Raw genomic sequence first — 17,237 nt, forward strand, 5'->3', positions numbered from 1 at the left:
GAAACCTTCTGGGAATGGTATTCTATTGAAAAAGAAGGTTTCTCTGAACTAATAGAGTTTTTCTTCGACTTCATATCATCATATCTTTTGACCTTTGTGTGATTATAAATAAATCATATTAGGTTAAAGTAGAATTAGTGCAACTAATGTTAAATCCATTATGGTAAAGGTTGCTGTGGAGCATTAATGGCACTCACTAATTTAATTTAAATACTAATATGATCGTAACCACCATTACTCGAACTTTATCTATGCTACAAAGTACCTCGGGCTTCAGACTATTAGATCATAGGTTCAAATATTAATGATCACGAGCACGAAAAAAAACTCGAACTTCATCAAGTACTCATTTGCTACCATATACCTTGGACTTTATCAATCATGCCATGTTCATAGTTTGCATCAATCTTACTCACGAATCATGAAATGTGGGAATATATGCTTCCACTTTAACTTACCTAGAATTTCAAGAAATGTGGTGAAAAACATAAATAGTTGGAAATATAAACAAAGTCTATGGAGAAAAAAAGGTGGGAATCATGAATCGTCCATATAAATATAGTACCAACTCGAAGTTCCCATTATTATTGAACAGCACAGAGAACACAACACAACAAAACACAGTTACAAAAGGTAGCCATACTGATATGAAAAACCACTGCAACACATAGACGACACAAGACGATCACATATCAATACACACACGTACTTAAATCAAAACGGCCTGTGAATAATTTTTCAGCAAGTGGGAAAAGGGGTTCCACAGTCATTGGCGACTTTCCTGGCATTTGGAGAGTCCACAAAGTTCCTGAGAGAAGGGTTCTTGAGGTAATCACAGAGGCAAGGCTTCTGCTCCTTGATCTTGGCACAGCACAGCTTGGAGGGCGGCGTTGATGATATGATGGCGCTAATACAAGGGCTCATTTGCATTGGGTTGCATGTCACGGCTTCCACCATTGCCATTTCATTCGACTCTGACATCAAAATAACTGCTATTATTGTCAATATGGCTACCCATGAGGCCTTCATTGTTTTGTTCTTGAGTTGGGGAAATGAAAAAACGAGAGAGATGGATGATTTGGGTGCTTGTGGCTTGGTTTGGCTGTTGGATGTCAATTTATAGGGGGGAAATTGGAGAGAGAGTTAGAGAAATGTTCTATTGTTAATTGATGCTAATTGATGGAGATGATCTAGAAGGGAAAAGTTGTATGGCTAGATCTCATCATGGGTTTAAACCTTTTTCTAGTTCAACAACTTATGGATGGAGAGAACATTATTAGATGTAATACCATGGTAATTGCAAATGCTATGTCTAATTTTTAATAGCCAGGTGGAACTCATGATTGATTGGCACCTAAAATTCCATTAATATGTGGCTATAGAAACAAGTGGTGTGTAATATAATGGTTGAGCCACACACATCATTTTGAGCAATAACCCATGAGTTCTACTTTAATCATCATCACCCATTTGGAACATTATGGAGAGAAAGGCAAGGAAATCACTCTATCCTATTCTTTAAGGAAATAATAACTCCAACTTCTCAGCTTTTGATTTCAATTATATGGGGGAAGAAAAGGATGTAGGAGTGGTGGATATCATTATGTGGCCTTCCAAGATTAAAATGGACACACCTTTTGAAACCTCATGCTCATGCATAGTCTTTGAGCATGCCTTTCAATCCATTTTAGTTCAACTATTTATACAAGTTAGGGATCTTGTTTTAGAGAGAGAAGAAATCATGTTCATCTCGACTCAAAGGTTTATGGATGGTGGAGGTCGTATTTGCAATTGATACACTAATTTTTTTGAGGTCCTCCAAATAAAATAAACATCGTTTCATTTCTAATAAATCCTTGTTTGCTATATATCAAAATTGACGTGGGAGTTAGAACAACCCATTTGTTTAGGAGATTTAATAAGCTATTCAAATTACAGGGAAGAACTCTCTTAGTACAACAAATATAGATTTGAACCTTTTTAGCACAACAAATGAGAAAGTTTGTCGATTTCAACCTTAGACATAAAGGGAAAGACTACGTAGCAATGCAACTAAACTATACTCATTTTAGGCAACTATAGAGATGAGTTAGATACTAAATAGGCTTGTTCATGTGAGTTGGATACTAAATAGGCCTGTTTATATATATTAGTTTGAGTTTGACGTGGTTACTTTTGATCAATACTATATGTTTTAACCAATTGGATTACGTTCAAATTTGCAAAATCAACCGTAGAAACAAAATTTACATCCATCAAGTATGAGCACTGATAAACATTCATGAAACGTATTACAGAATTCGCCCATATTTATCAATACAAGGTTCAAACTTTCACTAACCAGGTTTGCCCAGAAATTTGCACTCTGAAAGACTTCGGCTCGGGGGAAATCATGAAGCGAAAGTTCCGTTAATTTAGACGATTCAACTGAAAATAATCATCGTCTACAAAAATCACACACACACTCATCTGTATCAGTCTAGAGTAAAGGGGTAGTTAATCATCTGTATCAGTCTAGAGTAAAGGGGTAGTTAATATAAACAATTATATAATCAAACAAGGTTCATGTAACATTGTAGTTTATAAGCTCATATCCGCATCTTCAAGGAGACTATAAAGTTTACCAAGCAAGGTTATCCCAGTGAAGGAAACCACCATGGCCTCTGGCATTTGTGAACTTGTAGACAGCACCAGAAACTACTTGCAAAAGTTCATTATAATTAGATCAGCATTACCAAACTACTTCCAAGTTAACCAAAGTTCAAGATTGGGCTGAGAGTACCTTCATAACCCCCATGAACTGGATCTTCTGACAATAAAAGTGGTGTATCTAAGTCGATGTATCTGCATTTGGTCAAGAAACAATCGCTAAACAAGCATGCTAAATAACCAATCTAAGAATAGCTCAACAAATCAAGACGTATACCCTCGACTAAGAGTAAACTCAAAATAAATAAAGTATGCGTACTTGAAACACCCGAGACCAGCAGCAAGATGACCGGAAAAGCCCATGGCAAGTCGAGTCTCTATCATACCACCAATCATTAAACTCAATCCAGCAGCCCTTGCTACTTCAATAATTTCAATTGCCCCCAAAACTCCAACTTTGGCAAGCTTTATATTTATAACATCTGCAAGATCCTCTTCCACTATTCTCTTAACATCACTTAAACTCCGGCAGCTCTCATCAGCTGCAACAGATACCCCGTATTTATCTCTAGCGATACGACTAACAATTCCGAGACCCTCCCAGTTGTCTCTATGAACTGGTTGTTCAAACAGAGTCGGAGTCACCCCCAATTCTGTATGAGTAATAATCCAACTTTAGGGAAACCATACATGGAATAGCACAAAATCAAATTACACAAGTACTCATCCGTTACCATGTAACTTATCAAGAACTTGAATAGCTTCCTCAGTGTCATATCCCTCATTGGCATCCAGGATGAATTCGCAATCAGAATGAACCGTTCTGATGCGCTGCAGAACTTCTATATCAGCTCTTAGATCCTTTCCTACCTTCAACTTCAACGTCTTGAATCCTTGATCTCGATATTTCGCAGCTAATTTGGCAGCATTAGAAGCAGAAGTAATAGGAATCTGCATATATAACATGGTTGAAAGTATTTCTGTGACAAATTTCTTTTGGTTTCCTCCTCACTGATTTAAACAGGATTTTTCTTTATCCACATATGTACTAGGTTCATTTGGGACATGATCAAAAATAAAATCTCCAGAAATATTGAATGAGATTCACAGTAACAAAGGAACAAAATGAAATGGCTGAAATTCCGAACATGTCTTGACTGCAAGATAAAGGAAACTTACTGTTATGTCGGTGGTTATACTGTTTGAAACTCCACCAAACAATCTCCATAGAGGTATATTAATGCTGTTGGCAACTGCATCAATCAATGCCATCTCAACTCCTGCTCTAACCTTTAATCAATACAGTGATTAAACAAACATGGATTCAGAAACTCAGCCATGGAACAATTCTTCATTCATAGTCCTATCAATTTGAGTAACGAAAAAATAAAAATGAAGTCAAAAGCCAAAATCCAATGTGTTAATTGTTTACTCACAGAAGCAAATTCATGGCCAGGAAGAGTCTCGCCGATCTGCATCATCGCTGAGCCCAAATTACACGGTGGTCTCTGCTGCAATAGTTCACCAACCTCCCCTGCCTTCGTTATCGCGGTAGGCTGATCCTCCGCAGTGACAAAAGGCAAAATCGGCGCCTCACCCCATCCGACGCACCCATTACTCAACTCGATCCTTATCGCTACGTTCTCCACCATTTCAAGCCTCGAAGACGCAATAGTAAACGGCTCAAACAATGGAACATTCAGTGCCCTACTTTCTGCTCTCTGCACATTCACCGTGAACGTTTCCATCAAATTCTTGAACCCGAAGCTCATACCTGACTCGAACGGTACTGTCGCCGCCTTCATTTTCACACACAACCGCGAAATGGGTATCGATGATTTCTCCTTCCGGTTGCTTCGAAAGTCGAATAATGGACAGTATCTGGACGCAGTATCGGATTCCAATGGCATAAAGAACCCAGTGGAACTCATGAGAGTGTTCTGAAGGGGATTTGAATGGTGAATTTGGAGACTTTGATAGCCGTCGCTGTTCAACGACTGGATCGCGACGGAGTAAGCAACGAACCGGCTTTCTCATTGTCGCTTATGGGCAAACAAATCGCAGTAACAATTCATTTCTCGCTCCAATTTTTTAAATTACTTATTTTAGAACTAATTTTTTTTAGGAAGCTTAATTGTTGATTAAACATAAGAATAAGCTTAAAATTTTCCTTATCCAAAAAAAGATTAAATTTTTGTTATGTTTGGAATAGCGCGGTAGCATTTTGGCTTTGAAAGCCGGCAAAATCCTCACCCTCCGAAATGAGAACAACCATAAACCCTAGAGGACAGCCATGAAATGGACTCTATTGAGAAACCTTTCTCTCAGAGCTCGGAACCATCTTCTTTGTTCTCATTACTTACAAGCCCAATGCCTTTCCTCCATGCTTGGTTTCATCCCCAGCCAGGTCTCGATTCAGGCTCTTCTCGTCCGGCAACGATTCGCCGTCGAAGGAAGATTCTGTAAGTGCTCCCGAAGCGAATTTGGTGCCGGCTCAGAAGAAAGGCGTATGTTTGGACGTACAAGATGTGAGTAATAAAGGTGTTTTTATTGTCAAATCCGAACGTTCTACTTTCCTATTGATTTCTGCGATTGAACTTAGGACTATGAAATTGATAATCCATCTTTGTATGATGTGAAATTTTGTAGGTTTTGTTCGTAGTTAGGGAAATGCTGGAAATCTATCACTTTTTTGGCTGATTTGTCTTCACGATCTAATGCTTCGCATTGAGATTGGGTGAAATTTTGAATGTACGTTCTTTTTTTCTTACTGCAATTGATGTCTTGAGCGATGATCTCTGGATCTAACGTTGCTGCCGCGGTATTTGGATTTTTTTTCAATGCGACTATATCATGAATCATGGGAGCTCAAAATTGTAATATTTTCCATTTGATGACCCATAAAATTTGTGCCCAGAATTGAAAATGAAGATAGACAAGTACTTCAAAGGTGATGAGGAGGCACTACCATCAATTCTTGAAGCTATTCTTCAGAGGAAATTGGGTGGAAAGCATGAAGGTACGGATGATGAACTTGTTGAAGAACTACGAATGCAACCATTGGATGATGTGAAGGACAAAGAATTTGAATCTGATTTTGAAGAATTGTATGAGACAGATGAAGAGATTGACGATCTTTACAGTGCTAGAGATATAGTTATGAAAAAAATGGTAAAGGATGAATACTTCAACATGGATGACAAAAAATGGGATGAGCTTGTTGAGGATGCAATTAAGCATGGGATCCTGAAGGACACCAAGGAGTGTGAACAGATTTTGGAGGACATGCTTAGTTGGGACAAGCTCCTTCCAGGTTTGCCCCTTGTCTTTACATGCTTGCTTTGTCCCTTCTCGTGTTACAATTGGCTTATTTATTCTTTCTGGACTAATTTTTTTGCGAGTGGCGCATCTGCCCCGTTGCTCTGCTCATGAATTCGGTGGGTATGGTAAAAAAACTAATGAAACGAAACTGCTGATGGATACCCTTAACCTCGAATTCTAGAAACATTATGATATCGTTTGACGCCATGTATGATGTGCGTACTTAATATAAGTGATCCTTGGTTGGTATGTTGTCAAACAAATGTCTGTTTGTATGAATCCCACGTCAGTTGGGGAGGAGAATGAAGCATTCTTTACGAGGGTGTGGAAACCTCTCCCTAGTAGACGCGTTTTAAAATCTTGATGGGAAGCTCGGAAGGAAAAACCTAAAGCAGATAATATCTGCTAGCGGTGAACTTGGGTTGTTTGAACCTTGTGAGAAACAAATATGCTGCCTTAACGTTGAATCCAACTTGTGCACACTCAATCATTGTTATATTGTGTAATATCTTGAATAAATTCTCTTTGAATAATATTTTTTTCCCCTATTTCTTGGTAATGAACTGTTCACTGGATGATATGAAGAAACAAGTAGAAGCAAAATTCAACGAGCTAGGGGATTTGTGTGAAAAAGGGGAGCTTGAACCTGAAGAAGCTTACAATCAGTTTAAACAATTCGAAGATCAGATGGTGATGGAATATGGAAAGATGATGGAGGCAGAAGGTCCCCCCAAGTTTGATGGAACAGATGTGGCAGATAACAAAAAAGACTTGGATGAGCCGCCAGGTGAAGGGCCAATTCTTAGGTGGCAAACAAGGGTTGTGTTTGCACCAGGTGGGGATGCATGGCATCCCAAAAACCGAAAAGTGAAATTATCTGTTACTGTGAAGGGGCTTGGTTTATCAAACTACCAATTCCGTCGACTAAGGGAATTGGTTGGCAAGCGATATCATCCTGGGAAAGATGAGCTTACCTCATTCACTAGTGAGAGGTAATTTCAACTATTCTATGTTATAATGTTTAATTCGGTTGATACTTCTCTTAGAATTGCTATGGTCTCTGTAACAGCTCAAGCCTACCGTTAGTAGATATTGTTTTCTTTAGACTTTTCACCTCGGGCTTCCTTTCACGGTTTTTAAAGCACATATCCATTAGTGAGTTTCCACCCCCTTAGAAAAGGTGTTTCATTTTCCTCTTTAGTTGACGAGGGCTGTTACCTTCACTGACTTAACACATCTGAGTAGGCAATCACATGTCACTGACAAATCTATCAGGACAGATCACCACACCTTGTACTCGTTTATTCATTCCGTCGACTATAAAAAATTCATTATGGTTCCTCTCTCTTCATTTTCTGCATGTGAGGTCGAAAACCAGTTTTATCTCTCTCTCTCTCTCTCTCTCTCTCTCCCTCCCTGTCAAGAAAGGAATATTGACCATGAACCTCTCTCAGATCTTGCTGAACTGGCGCTGTCTTTGTTTAAATTTGTATTGGCTGTATTTTCAGGTTTGAACACAGAGAGGAAAATAGAAAGGATTGCCTTAGGACTCTTTTTTCTCTAATTGAGGAAGCTGGGAAAGCCAACAAACTTGTAGAGGATGCTCGAACTTCATATGTGAAGGAGAGGCTGCGTGTGAATCCCCAGTTTATTGAGAGGCTGCGTGCTAAGAAAATGGGCTTGCAACCATCATGCCCTTAATCTGCTTCATTGTTTGATTCGTGATGCTGTTGAAAAGAAGAATACACATTTGGCTCAACATTTTTGGTGAAGAAGTATTTTTTTCATTGGTTTTTACAAAAAAAAAGTTACAAAATTCTAGAACATGTCCATCAATTTTGATTTTGTCATCAATAGCGATGTTTTGACCCCTTGGAACTACCTTTACGACTATAGGAACTAGGAATTAATAATGTATCTTAATTATGTACTTTTCTATTGTGCTTTTTCATGAACATATATGGAAATTCTAAATGAATGAGAGGTTCCCAAGAGAGGAATACGAATCTCCAAAACTCCGATAGTTTCAAATTTTTTGGATGAGTCTAATGTGTTTATACTTTATTATATTTTATTGATTTAGAACTCATATTCAAAGTTGTCCATTGATCAATAATAGATATTCAAAAGCATTATACGTTTTGTCTACACTCTGATCTAAAAGAAGAGTAATAGCGTAAAGCATGACATTTTCAACCATTAAACCGTCATCAAGAACAGGATACAGCAATGAGAATACAGTTACATGGATTATTCATATTCTATCGAATGCATGAAAACTAATAAGTTTTAGCTTAACAATGATTTGGGGAAGGGGGAAAAGGCACATATTTTCTTGTCTTACCTGTTTAGCGTGTACTACCTACGAGTTCCTGGTCTGCTGCTGCTGTGAGCCATCTGAAGGAAGCTGTCTAGACGCATCTGATAGAGCTGCTGCCGCGGCTGCATGAGTCATAGTTTGGTACTGAGAAGACATTGGGGTAGCCGGGATATTCTGCGCTGGAGCGTTAGTGTAGTCAAAACCATAATTAGCAGCGCCGGAGGGTGCGGGAGCAATGGCTATAGACTGAGGTGGATAGTTCATTTGGGAAAGACCCATGTATGGTTGCTGGAACTGATTGTGAGAAACCTGTAATAAAGGAGGAGTCGTGGTTACTGCAGTCCTATACATGCTTGCAGCCATTTCTGGCATAGCTGCTGGAACTGTCTTCTGAGGATAGAAGGGCTGTTGATTATTACTATCATTGTAAGCAACTGGAGAAGCGACAATGGTAGGACTAGCTGATGCTTGCCGGTTGGGTGCAGCCATTGGAGTCTCAGCAGGACTAGATTGAACAGGCATATTGTAGGTTGGTTGATTTTGCGTAATGGGCATTAAATAGACTGGATATTGCTGATCAATAGGATGATGGAGTTGCTGTTGAGATGGTGTTTGCGTGTAAACAGGATGATAATACGATGGAACGGGGACATGCCCCGCGGCTGTAGGGTATTGGTGATGGATGTAATGGGTGGTGCTGTGGACGAATTGTTGTGGTTGTTGTGGCTGCTTCTGATCTAATTGTGAGGTTAATACATAGGCAGGGTCATGGAGCTGTTGAATTTGTACTTGTTGACTTGTCATGAAACCATCGCTTTCTGCGATCGGAATGGCTGGGACTGAGCTGTCTCTTACAATTTGGTCTTGGAAATACATGGGTTTGGACTGAGAATTTGCCGATGTTATGCTACTGTCGCTGTTACACCAAAAAGAATTTTGAATGAAGAACCATTTCATAACCGATTAGAATCCAACAAGCAAACACTCTAAAAGAACATGTGGAGAAGATCAACACTACCAAGATGCTGTAAGCTCATAAGCATAAATAATACATGTTTGGCCGGAGGAACAAGCAATTGGGAAAAAAATCAGTCAGAAGTATTTGAATTAGCCGACGAAACAGAGCATGTGAAATTTAGATGCAAAACCCAGATTCATGCTGAATGATTAATTTGCAGATGAGTAACATGATACCTGGCAACAGAATCCGGCGACGGTAGACTAAAACCACCGCTAACAGCAGGACTAACAACAGTCCTGTTTTGCAAGGTTTGCAATGGCAATGGAGGCTTCCGGAACGCCACCGGACCTCCCTGCTCCGCTCTCTCGTCGTCGTTAAAGACCCGATTGGCATTTTCGTGATTAGAAACAGCAGCCAATGAAACAGCTGCGGCAGCAGCCAACGCAGTAGGAATTGGAGGTACACCAAAATGCATCTGCCCAAATTGCTCTTCTAATCCCACCTTGGGATCTTGAACTCTGACCTCCGCCTCCTCCACACGCACACGTATCGGCGGCAAGTTGGACATCGACGGCACCGATGAAGACGAACCAAACGAAGAATCATTTTCCACCGCGGGAGAATCAGGAATCGATTGCACATCGTGTGCCGAATTACTATTCTTCTCGACCTGTTTGTCAATATGCCCTAGAGAATCATGACCTTGATTTTCCAAATCATTACACGAATCACTCCCACGAACCGCGTCGAGATTCACCATACACTCCATAGTAGCCGAATCGGAAAGCCCTCTCGGAATCATCCCGGCCGAACTATTTAGTGCATCGACGAACCACGTCTCGTGTTTGGCATCGTCGAGCAACGAACCCATAGAAGCCACAGTTTCAGGCTTCGTGAAGAAGATAAACAGACGGATTCGCAGAGGTTTCAACGGCGAAGCCATGGTGATTCGGTCGTATTCCTCAATCATGTTCTCGAGATCTTCATCCGTCGCTATGGAAATTAAGGAATCGAGATCTTCGTGAGGAAGCTGGTACTTGAGGGTGAATGGGCGGCCATTAAGGAGTGTTCGTGAGAGGCGCATGCAGAGGTCGGAAAGAGAGGAATGGCGGTCGACGACGACAATACGTGTATCACCCCCGACGTAGCAGAGTGACTTATCATGAGGACGAGGGATAATGTGGCCGCCATAGCTGCACATAAGGCGAAGTTTGGCGCCTGGCACTGGCGGGAGAGGGTCGTCCCAAGAGTCGGCGTTGTTGGAACGGGGTGAGGATTCTATGGAATCCTGATAGTTGTGCTGAATGGCGGTCGCTGCAAAGTTAGCAGCGGCGGTCGCCGCAGCCGTAGTTGCAGTGGCGGCAGGTGGTGGCGGTGGATCCATTACAGTGAATCAGTACTAATGAATTCAGACGCGAAAAATTGGGTTTTAATGAAAGATTGGAATGGAATACACAACTGGAGACTTCAATTGAAATATGGGTATTATTTAATCATTTTTATATACTTTTTATTTTTATTTTTTTAAATGTTCCTTTTTTTATTTTTTTAATATTATTATTATTATTTTTTTTTTATAATTTTATTATATGAAATGAGAATATTTCTTACATTTAAAGTTTAGGGTAAATTTGAGTAAACTTAAGGCAATAGCATGGCTTTTTATATACAAAAGAATTGGCTTAGAGGTGAAACTTGGTTAAGTGCACTTATTATTATATTTTATTACTTGAAATCAAAGAATTAAAGAAAATAAACTAATATTTATTCGTACATTTCATCTCCAACTAGCATTGAATAGCGTTCACTTCAAATTAAGTAGCTGACTTGAATCAATGTACATTATAATTTGTCCAAAGTTATCTAACCTAAGTACGTTTATACAGTTTACGACCTGACCCAAGTGAAATAAGAAATTCTAGACATTTGAAATAGACCCAAAAGGCTCAACAAATTCATATATGACGTCGTTGTCCAAATAAATTCATACACTGGATGACCTGACCCACGTGAAGTAAGAAACTCCAAACACTTAAAATAGCTCTAAAAGGCTTAACAAAATCATTTATGCTATAATTGAATCACACGTATTTGTCAACTCCCATGTTACAAGTGATCTCAATCTAATACCATGAACATGTAGTCAATATCATGACACTGCACACTACATTTTATATTAGTTTTCATTTGAAAGATGTTCGTTACTATACATATTTGACATGACTTTCAAGCCGTCGTAACGACATTTTCTTCATATTATTAATCTTTTAATTTTATAGAGATGAACTTGGATCAAAATCAAGGCGAGAAAATCAAAAAGTTGATGGAAATGAGGTCGATGATGAAATAAAACATAGTGAAATGTAAAAAAATGAAGAGAAATTGAGAAGTTTAATACATAGTCAAATGTGATGCATGCATTTACAATTCCATTGATTGTTTCAAGTAAATGGGAAGTTGAGTAAAGGAAGAGCTCATACACATCTTTAGGCTTCCTCTTTCGTGATTTTAACGTTGCTTTCCTTTTTCCTTTCCACCTTTCCTACTTGCCCTTTTCCTTTTCTATTCTTGATTATAATTTATTTTATATTTCTATACTTTCACTATTATAATATAATATTCTAGTTTTATATATATATATATATATATATATATATATTTTATTTATTTATTTTTTTTAATTGATGTACAACAGTTTTAAAAAATAATATATGAAATATAAATACGAGTTAATCAAGTTTAAAACGTTACTATCAAAGTTTCAATTTTATTGTCCGATAAATATTAAAAAAAAAAGTGTTAAAAAGTATTTTACATTTTTATTAAATTAAAATAACTATTTTTAATATTATATTCATATTAGCTATATTTTGTTACTATAAGTTTTTTTTTTTTTAATTTTTTTTGTGACAGGTTAGAAGCATGTGAAAATATTGGTTTATGGAAAAAAATAATAATAATTTATTTAGGGTTAATTTTAGAAATAAAAAGGTGTAAATGTAATATAATAAAAATGATGTGGGTACATATTAAAAAATATTTTAATTTTAAAGAATATTCTCATTGTCAATGCCAACATGTGTTCATATGATAAAGGGGCATTTTTGGTATTTTGTTCTTGCAGTCACATGATGGGTTGTAGGAAATCCCAATTAATACATAACTCCCATTTTGAATCTATGGAGTTTTCTAGAACCATTTATTTTTTTTATATACTTTTAATCAATTTTTTATTATTCTTTTATTAATAAATAGATTGATTGCTTCTTTTTTTTATTTCATCCATCTGTTGACAGTTAGGAACCGCATTTAATGAAAGTGGGATTTAAAAAGAAAATTATTTAATATTTTCTCATTTAATTAAGTCTAAACTGTTTTATTTAATAATTAAAGCTTAAACATCTTCTATACTTTCACGGTGTAATGATTGATCTCACGTATTTAATTTTAGCCTTTAATAAATCGGTTTATATATTTTAAATTTAATTAAATTAATAAAAAAATACTTCAACTTATACTCTATTTAAAAAATAAATCTAAATTTTAAAATAATACCTAAACTTAAAATAAAGTCTAAACAATAGTGTTACCGGCTAATAAAGTTTCATTAATACTCTTTAATTTTTTTTTTAATAAGTTCAAAATACTTTTACGACATGTATTATGTTAAAAGTTACCTATAAAACTTTAAGGATTAAATGCATTTACTTTTAGAAAAAAATTATATTTTTTTTATTGACAAAAATTATTTATCAATGCTGATATGTGGAAATTACTATAAGGGGAGTATGATTCGGATTACCTTGTTGTTCAAATATTTAAGGCAAGAACAATGTTTGAGATTCGAATCACTCCACAAGCAAGATCGATCATGTCTAGCTTGAATGATTCTTGTTGATCAAATATCTCAATGCAAGAACACTTGTTTGAGATTCGAATCACTCCACAACCAAGATTAATCATGTCGAGCTTGAATGATTCTACGTGCAACTTAAACTACATAGAATTGCAAATAAACTTAACGATTGGCTAAAGAGAGCACAAATGCTCATTTTACTATATTTTCCAAGTCGGTTTACAAATACAACATAGATGGTTTTATACCGCCTCAAAAATGAAACTATTAAAGACATTCCAAGAGTTGTAACATTCATACTTAATGATCATAATTAACCATTATGTGATTATAACCTAACGTAAATAAAAAGTCTTAAAATACATTAATGAAATACAATAACTCTAAATTACTCTATGTTGTAATCCACCCAAAATTTATACCATGAAACTTTATTCTTTTTCGATGTAGCATGAATTAAAATATCTTTTGATAATTTCAACAATATTTTCTTCACATTTTCATTGAAGTATATTGTATGATTAATGTTTTTTTGGTTCATATCAAACGCTTTATATACTATCTACAAACGTTTTAATGCTACTTTGGAAAGCTCATGAATATTTTTAAAATGTGATACTAATACAGATATTCCATTTCATTATATTTTATCAACGTATCCACGACTAGAAAACTAAGAAGAGGGAGATATATGAATGAAGCTTATTAAAGCGGTTCAAATTGAACACAAAAGTGTAGAAGATCACCATTGTTGAGGCATCACAAGCTTGTGGGCAAAGTAAAGCATGATTGCTTCATAAGTAGCTATGAAGGTCTTGAAGGGATGCCCTAATTTTGGGCTGCTGCCTTCCATTTTCTTCCATAGCTCCACACCTTGATTGCTTCTTCTTCTTCCTTTCCATCCTCCTCCTCCTCCCAATGTTATGGCTGAACTCTTGACATGATTCTGTTCTTCATCAACTTCTGAACTTTCTCTTCTTAGCCTCTCATATCTTCTCCTCCCCTTCCCCATATGCCTTTAACTCCCTCTGTTTTGGAGTCTGTGGTTTAATTTGTATTTAATGGCTAACCCTAGAAGGGGGAACTGCCAACTACCCAAAATTTAGTAATCAATTATATCGCGTAATTATCGTCCACGTATTAATTTCATTTTTGTGTAGTTCAAGGTTGAGAAATATATAATCTTTCTCTAAATCTTCGTTTAATATAACATGTTTTGTAGATAAGTTGGTAACGTATTATCAATGCGTTCGGAATCTTTAAAGATGAGCGTAGAAAGTAGGTGAAAACTTGAGGAAGTAGGATAAGAAGAAAGGGTTTTAGGCAGGAAATGCATGGCAGCTATAAGCCAGCTTCAAAGAGCTTTGACAAATTGGCTTTACAGCTTAGAATGGGGGCTTAGGGTGGCCTTTTGCTTCCCTTACTTGTAAAGGCAATTAATGCATTTTCATGCTCCCACTTGCACAATCCCAAATTTAACAAATATTTTGTGTGTTTTATTTTCGACTAAAGTCAAATAATTCTTAACCGATCGTTGTTAAGATTCAAGTCATAGGATCGGTCGTACTGCCATTTGCCGACTCTTGTGGAGTCAACTTCAAGGGTCATGACTAACCCTGGTAGGGATCAACCTTTAAGGGTCGACTATGTACAACCTTAAGCACTCCAATGAATTCAACCTCAAAAACCATGATTAACTCAAGGGTCAGACTTATCAATTCTCAGATGATCTCAGGTTTAGCCTTACGGACTCTCGTGGGAAAGATTAACATTCCTTTCACATTTTTCTCTATAAATGTTCTTGAATTTAATTATTAAAGGATTACTAAAAAAAAACTGAAATTTTTTTTATTACAAATCTTCAAAGTTTTTTTTACAAATTCAAAATTTACACAAAATGGCTACAATAATTTTCAGGTGAGTGAGGGTTTATTTATAGTTTTAGTCTTACCAACTTTATTTTAAAAGCATTTGGAAATTTCTAGAAATAAAGAAAAAACAAAAAATCTCAAAAAGTGTTATTTTGATGTAAGAGATGATAAAGTTAGATATATAACGTGTCAAATATCATCAAATGAAGTGACAAGATAACATATTCAAATATGTTAATAAAATAAAATGTCATGATCAATCAACTTTGTCATAACCATTTTTAAATTATGTTTTGATTGTTCTTAATATATATATATATATATATATATATATATATATATTATTTTAAAATTGAATCGTTATTGTTTTGGTGCATTCATGCAATCCAATTAAAAATGATATAAAATATTAAAAACCATGGTGTATATTTCTATTTTTATGTTGACATTTTCCCCTCTTTTTTCTTATTTATTGACATTTTTCTAAATTAATATTAAACAAAATATCTTTCTAGGTTTCGATGGTATGGGCTTTGGGCTTAATCAAATCTTTCTAGGTATCAGTAGGCCGTTCTATCAGGCCCAATTATCAACGTCACTTCTTTACAAATTATTTATAAGAGGTTAAATTTTTAATATATTTTTTACTCATTCAACTAATTTAAAATTTTAAAAATTTATTAAACACAACCATAAAAATAAAATAAAATAAATATGTGTATATAAAAGCAAAGGTATATTATAAACTTTCCAATAAATGTGAGTCTCAATTCCATTCCAACCGACTCATTTTTATTTATTTAAATCAAATTCAACTCAATCTAAATAAGTTTAAAAGGTGAAGTTAGAAATGAGATTCAAGTTGGTCGCTAAAAGATAATATCTTTGCAATTTGCAATATTGAAGTATGTTGGAGGTTATGGGTTATCTTTGCAATTTGCAATATTGAAGTATGTTGGAGGTTATGGGTCGTGGTCTTCTTCCTCTTTGCTTATGTGAAAATGACACAACCGCCCAATTTTAAAGCTCTTTACTTTATTCAAAAACTCGTGTGATTTATAGAACGACAACATCCAGGATAAGAAATATGTGTTGGGGGATGCCTTTGAATCTTAAGGCCTTGATATCACTCATCACAAACAATATTATAATCAAAACCCACAAAACTAAGAACAAAGAGGAGCCAAGGATTTTCTTCTTCCAAATATACCGACAACATTTGATGCTTTTGTTCTTAGATTTTGATTAAATTTGTAGAGTAAAAGTTTGTGATGAACTGATCTCTTAATTAGTGCTGGTGGTGGGATGATGGCGACTCATCGAACCGTCCATTAAAGTTTGACAGTGTGTGTTGTGGGTGATAGAATGTGGCTGGGTCCGACGTTTTAAAGTTGATATATATCTTGCTTTCATCAATATGGTGCTTTCTTGTTTGAAAGAATACATTCAAACACAACATGTCACATTGTAGCTCCCCCAATCCCCTTTTCTTTTCTACAATAATATCATCTATTCACCAACAATAATCGATTGTTTAATTGGTCAAGATATTGTAATCTCGAGCAAAACGGAACTTTTTGAGTATAGTTCAACGGGTCATAAAGTTAGAACACCGCTCGAGTAAAACTGAACATTTTGAGTATAGTTCAACGGATCATAACGTTAAAACACGGCTCGAAACTCCACCGATGTTGAAACAAAAAGGAAAGAGATCAAGGAACCTCTCTTTTTACCATTTTTCTTCTACTATGCATTTAAGGGTATTTTTGGGGGGTAAACCCTAGATTTCTTTGTGATTAAAAAGATTGGATTTTTTTTTGTGAAAACCCTAAATTAACGAATGGGTTTTGTTCTTCACTGCATTAATCCAAGTGGGTCTCACTCACTGCAACAAAAAAGGCAATAGAAAGAAGAAGAAAAAAATGAGAATCATAACAACTGCCTTTGAGCTGATTTTTATGATGATTTTGTGGCGTACACACACCGTACAATGAAGATCATTACTTTTGAGTTGAATTGTTCAAATCAAATTGAACCCTTTTTGCAGTCAATGTTCTTGTGTGAGTGGCTAAATTGGGTAATTTCTGTGCACAAAAAGCCAAGGTTGGTAAGATATAATAGCCTTATGAGAGTGATTTTACAATAAGGATAAGATCCGAGTACGTAAAAAAGGTTTGTTTCTGTTGGGGAAGATTTTGATCTCGTGAGGAACGGTTGGAATTTGATCTGTAAGTATCTACTTTATTTTTTTTTACCATT

At 36.1% G+C, this 17,237-nt stretch overlaps 4 protein-coding genes across 7 annotated transcripts; 1 reads left to right on the plus strand and 3 right to left on the minus strand.

The window, feature by feature from the left end:
- Positions 1 to 537: 537 nt before the first annotated feature.
- On the minus strand, positions 538 to 1,108 carry LOC111441043 (non-specific lipid-transfer protein 2-like). The gene has a single exon (XM_023077938.1). It carries the CDS (start codon positions 1,027 to 1,029, stop codon positions 739 to 741), a length of 291 nt encoding a protein of 96 aa, XP_022933706.1. The 5' UTR covers positions 1,030 to 1,108; the 3' UTR covers positions 538 to 738.
- Positions 1,109 to 2,218: 1,110 nt separating this feature from the next.
- LOC111439853 (L-Ala-D/L-amino acid epimerase) lies at positions 2,219 to 4,601 on the minus strand. 2 transcript variants are annotated; one of them, XM_023077328.1, is made up of 7 exons: positions 4,086 to 4,601; positions 3,829 to 3,939; positions 3,384 to 3,600; positions 2,969 to 3,302; positions 2,783 to 2,844; positions 2,625 to 2,697; positions 2,219 to 2,444 (listed from the first exon to the last, which is right to left on the minus strand). In XM_023077328.1, coding segments are annotated over exons 1-7 (1,293 nt in total). In that variant the 5' UTR covers positions 4,581 to 4,601; the 3' UTR covers positions 2,219 to 2,443. The 2 variants fall into 2 exon arrangements, with proteins under 2 accessions (XP_022933096.1, XP_022933092.1); XM_023077324.1 differs by lacking the exon at positions 2,219 to 2,444 and having other exon boundaries at positions 2,502 to 2,697.
- Positions 4,602 to 5,057: 456 nt separating this feature from the next.
- LOC111439871 lies at positions 5,058 to 7,973 on the plus strand. 3 transcript variants are annotated; one of them, XM_023077343.1, is made up of 5 exons: positions 5,058 to 5,190; positions 5,299 to 5,400; positions 5,567 to 5,962; positions 6,545 to 6,962; positions 7,479 to 7,973. In XM_023077343.1, the coding sequence occupies exons 3-5, from the start codon at positions 5,575 to 5,577 to the stop codon at positions 7,669 to 7,671; spliced, it is 999 nt and encodes a 332-aa protein (XP_022933111.1). In that variant the 5' UTR covers positions 5,058 to 5,190; positions 5,299 to 5,400; positions 5,567 to 5,574; the 3' UTR covers positions 7,672 to 7,973. The 3 variants fall into 3 exon arrangements, with proteins under 3 accessions (XP_022933111.1, XP_022933107.1, XP_022933119.1); XM_023077339.1 differs by having other exon boundaries at positions 5,299 to 5,962; XM_023077351.1 differs by having other exon boundaries at positions 5,088 to 5,177; positions 5,299 to 5,962.
- Positions 7,974 to 8,192: 219 nt separating this feature from the next.
- On the minus strand, positions 8,193 to 10,702 carry LOC111432842. Its single transcript, XM_023069759.1, has 2 exons — positions 9,485 to 10,702; positions 8,193 to 9,206 (listed from the first exon to the last, which is right to left on the minus strand). Exons 1-2 carry the CDS (start codon positions 10,633 to 10,635, stop codon positions 8,333 to 8,335), a joined length of 2,025 nt encoding a protein of 674 aa, XP_022925527.1. The 5' UTR covers positions 10,636 to 10,702; the 3' UTR covers positions 8,193 to 8,332.
- Between the last annotated feature and the right edge of the window lie 6,535 nt (positions 10,703 to 17,237).

Source organism: Cucurbita moschata, unplaced genomic scaffold (assembly GCF_002738365.1).
Source record: "Cucurbita moschata cultivar Rifu unplaced genomic scaffold, Cmos_1.0 Cmo_Scf00003, whole genome shotgun sequence".
NCBI lineage: Eukaryota > Viridiplantae > Streptophyta > Magnoliopsida > Cucurbitales > Cucurbitaceae > Cucurbita > Cucurbita moschata.

Excerpts from the sequence above, each read along its gene's own strand:
- LOC111439871 (XM_023077339.1), top strand. The coding sequence starts at position 5,575 with ATGAAGATAGACAAGTACTTCAAAGGTGATGAGGAGGCACTACCATCA. Across the intron at positions 5,963-6,544 it reads TTGGGACAAGCTCCTTCCAG|ATGATATGAAGAAACAAGTA; the intron begins GTTTGCCCCTTG and ends ACTGTTCACTGG. Across the intron at positions 6,963-7,478 it reads ACCTCATTCACTAGTGAGAG|GTTTGAACACAGAGAGGAAA; the intron begins GTAATTTCAACT and ends CTGTATTTTCAG.
- LOC111441043 (XM_023077938.1), bottom strand. The coding sequence starts at position 1,029 with ATGAAGGCCTCATGGGTAGCCATATTGACAATAATAGCAGTTATTTTG.
- LOC111432842 (XM_023069759.1), bottom strand. The coding sequence starts at position 10,635 with ATGGATCCACCGCCACCACCTGCCGCCACTGCAACTACGGCTGCGGCG. Across the intron at positions 9,207-9,484 it reads TCGCCGGATTCTGTTGCCAG|CGACAGTAGCATAACATCGG; the intron begins GTATCATGTTAC and ends TTGGTGTAACAG.
- LOC111439853 (XM_023077324.1), bottom strand. The coding sequence starts at position 4,580 with ATGAGTTCCACTGGGTTCTTTATGCCATTGGAATCCGATACTGCGTCC. Across the intron at positions 3,940-4,085 it reads CTGGCCATGAATTTGCTTCT|GTTAGAGCAGGAGTTGAGAT; the intron begins GTGAGTAAACAA and ends TATTGATTAAAG. Across the intron at positions 3,601-3,828 it reads GTATAACCACCGACATAACA|ATTCCTATTACTTCTGCTTC; the intron begins GTAAGTTTCCTT and ends TTATATATGCAG.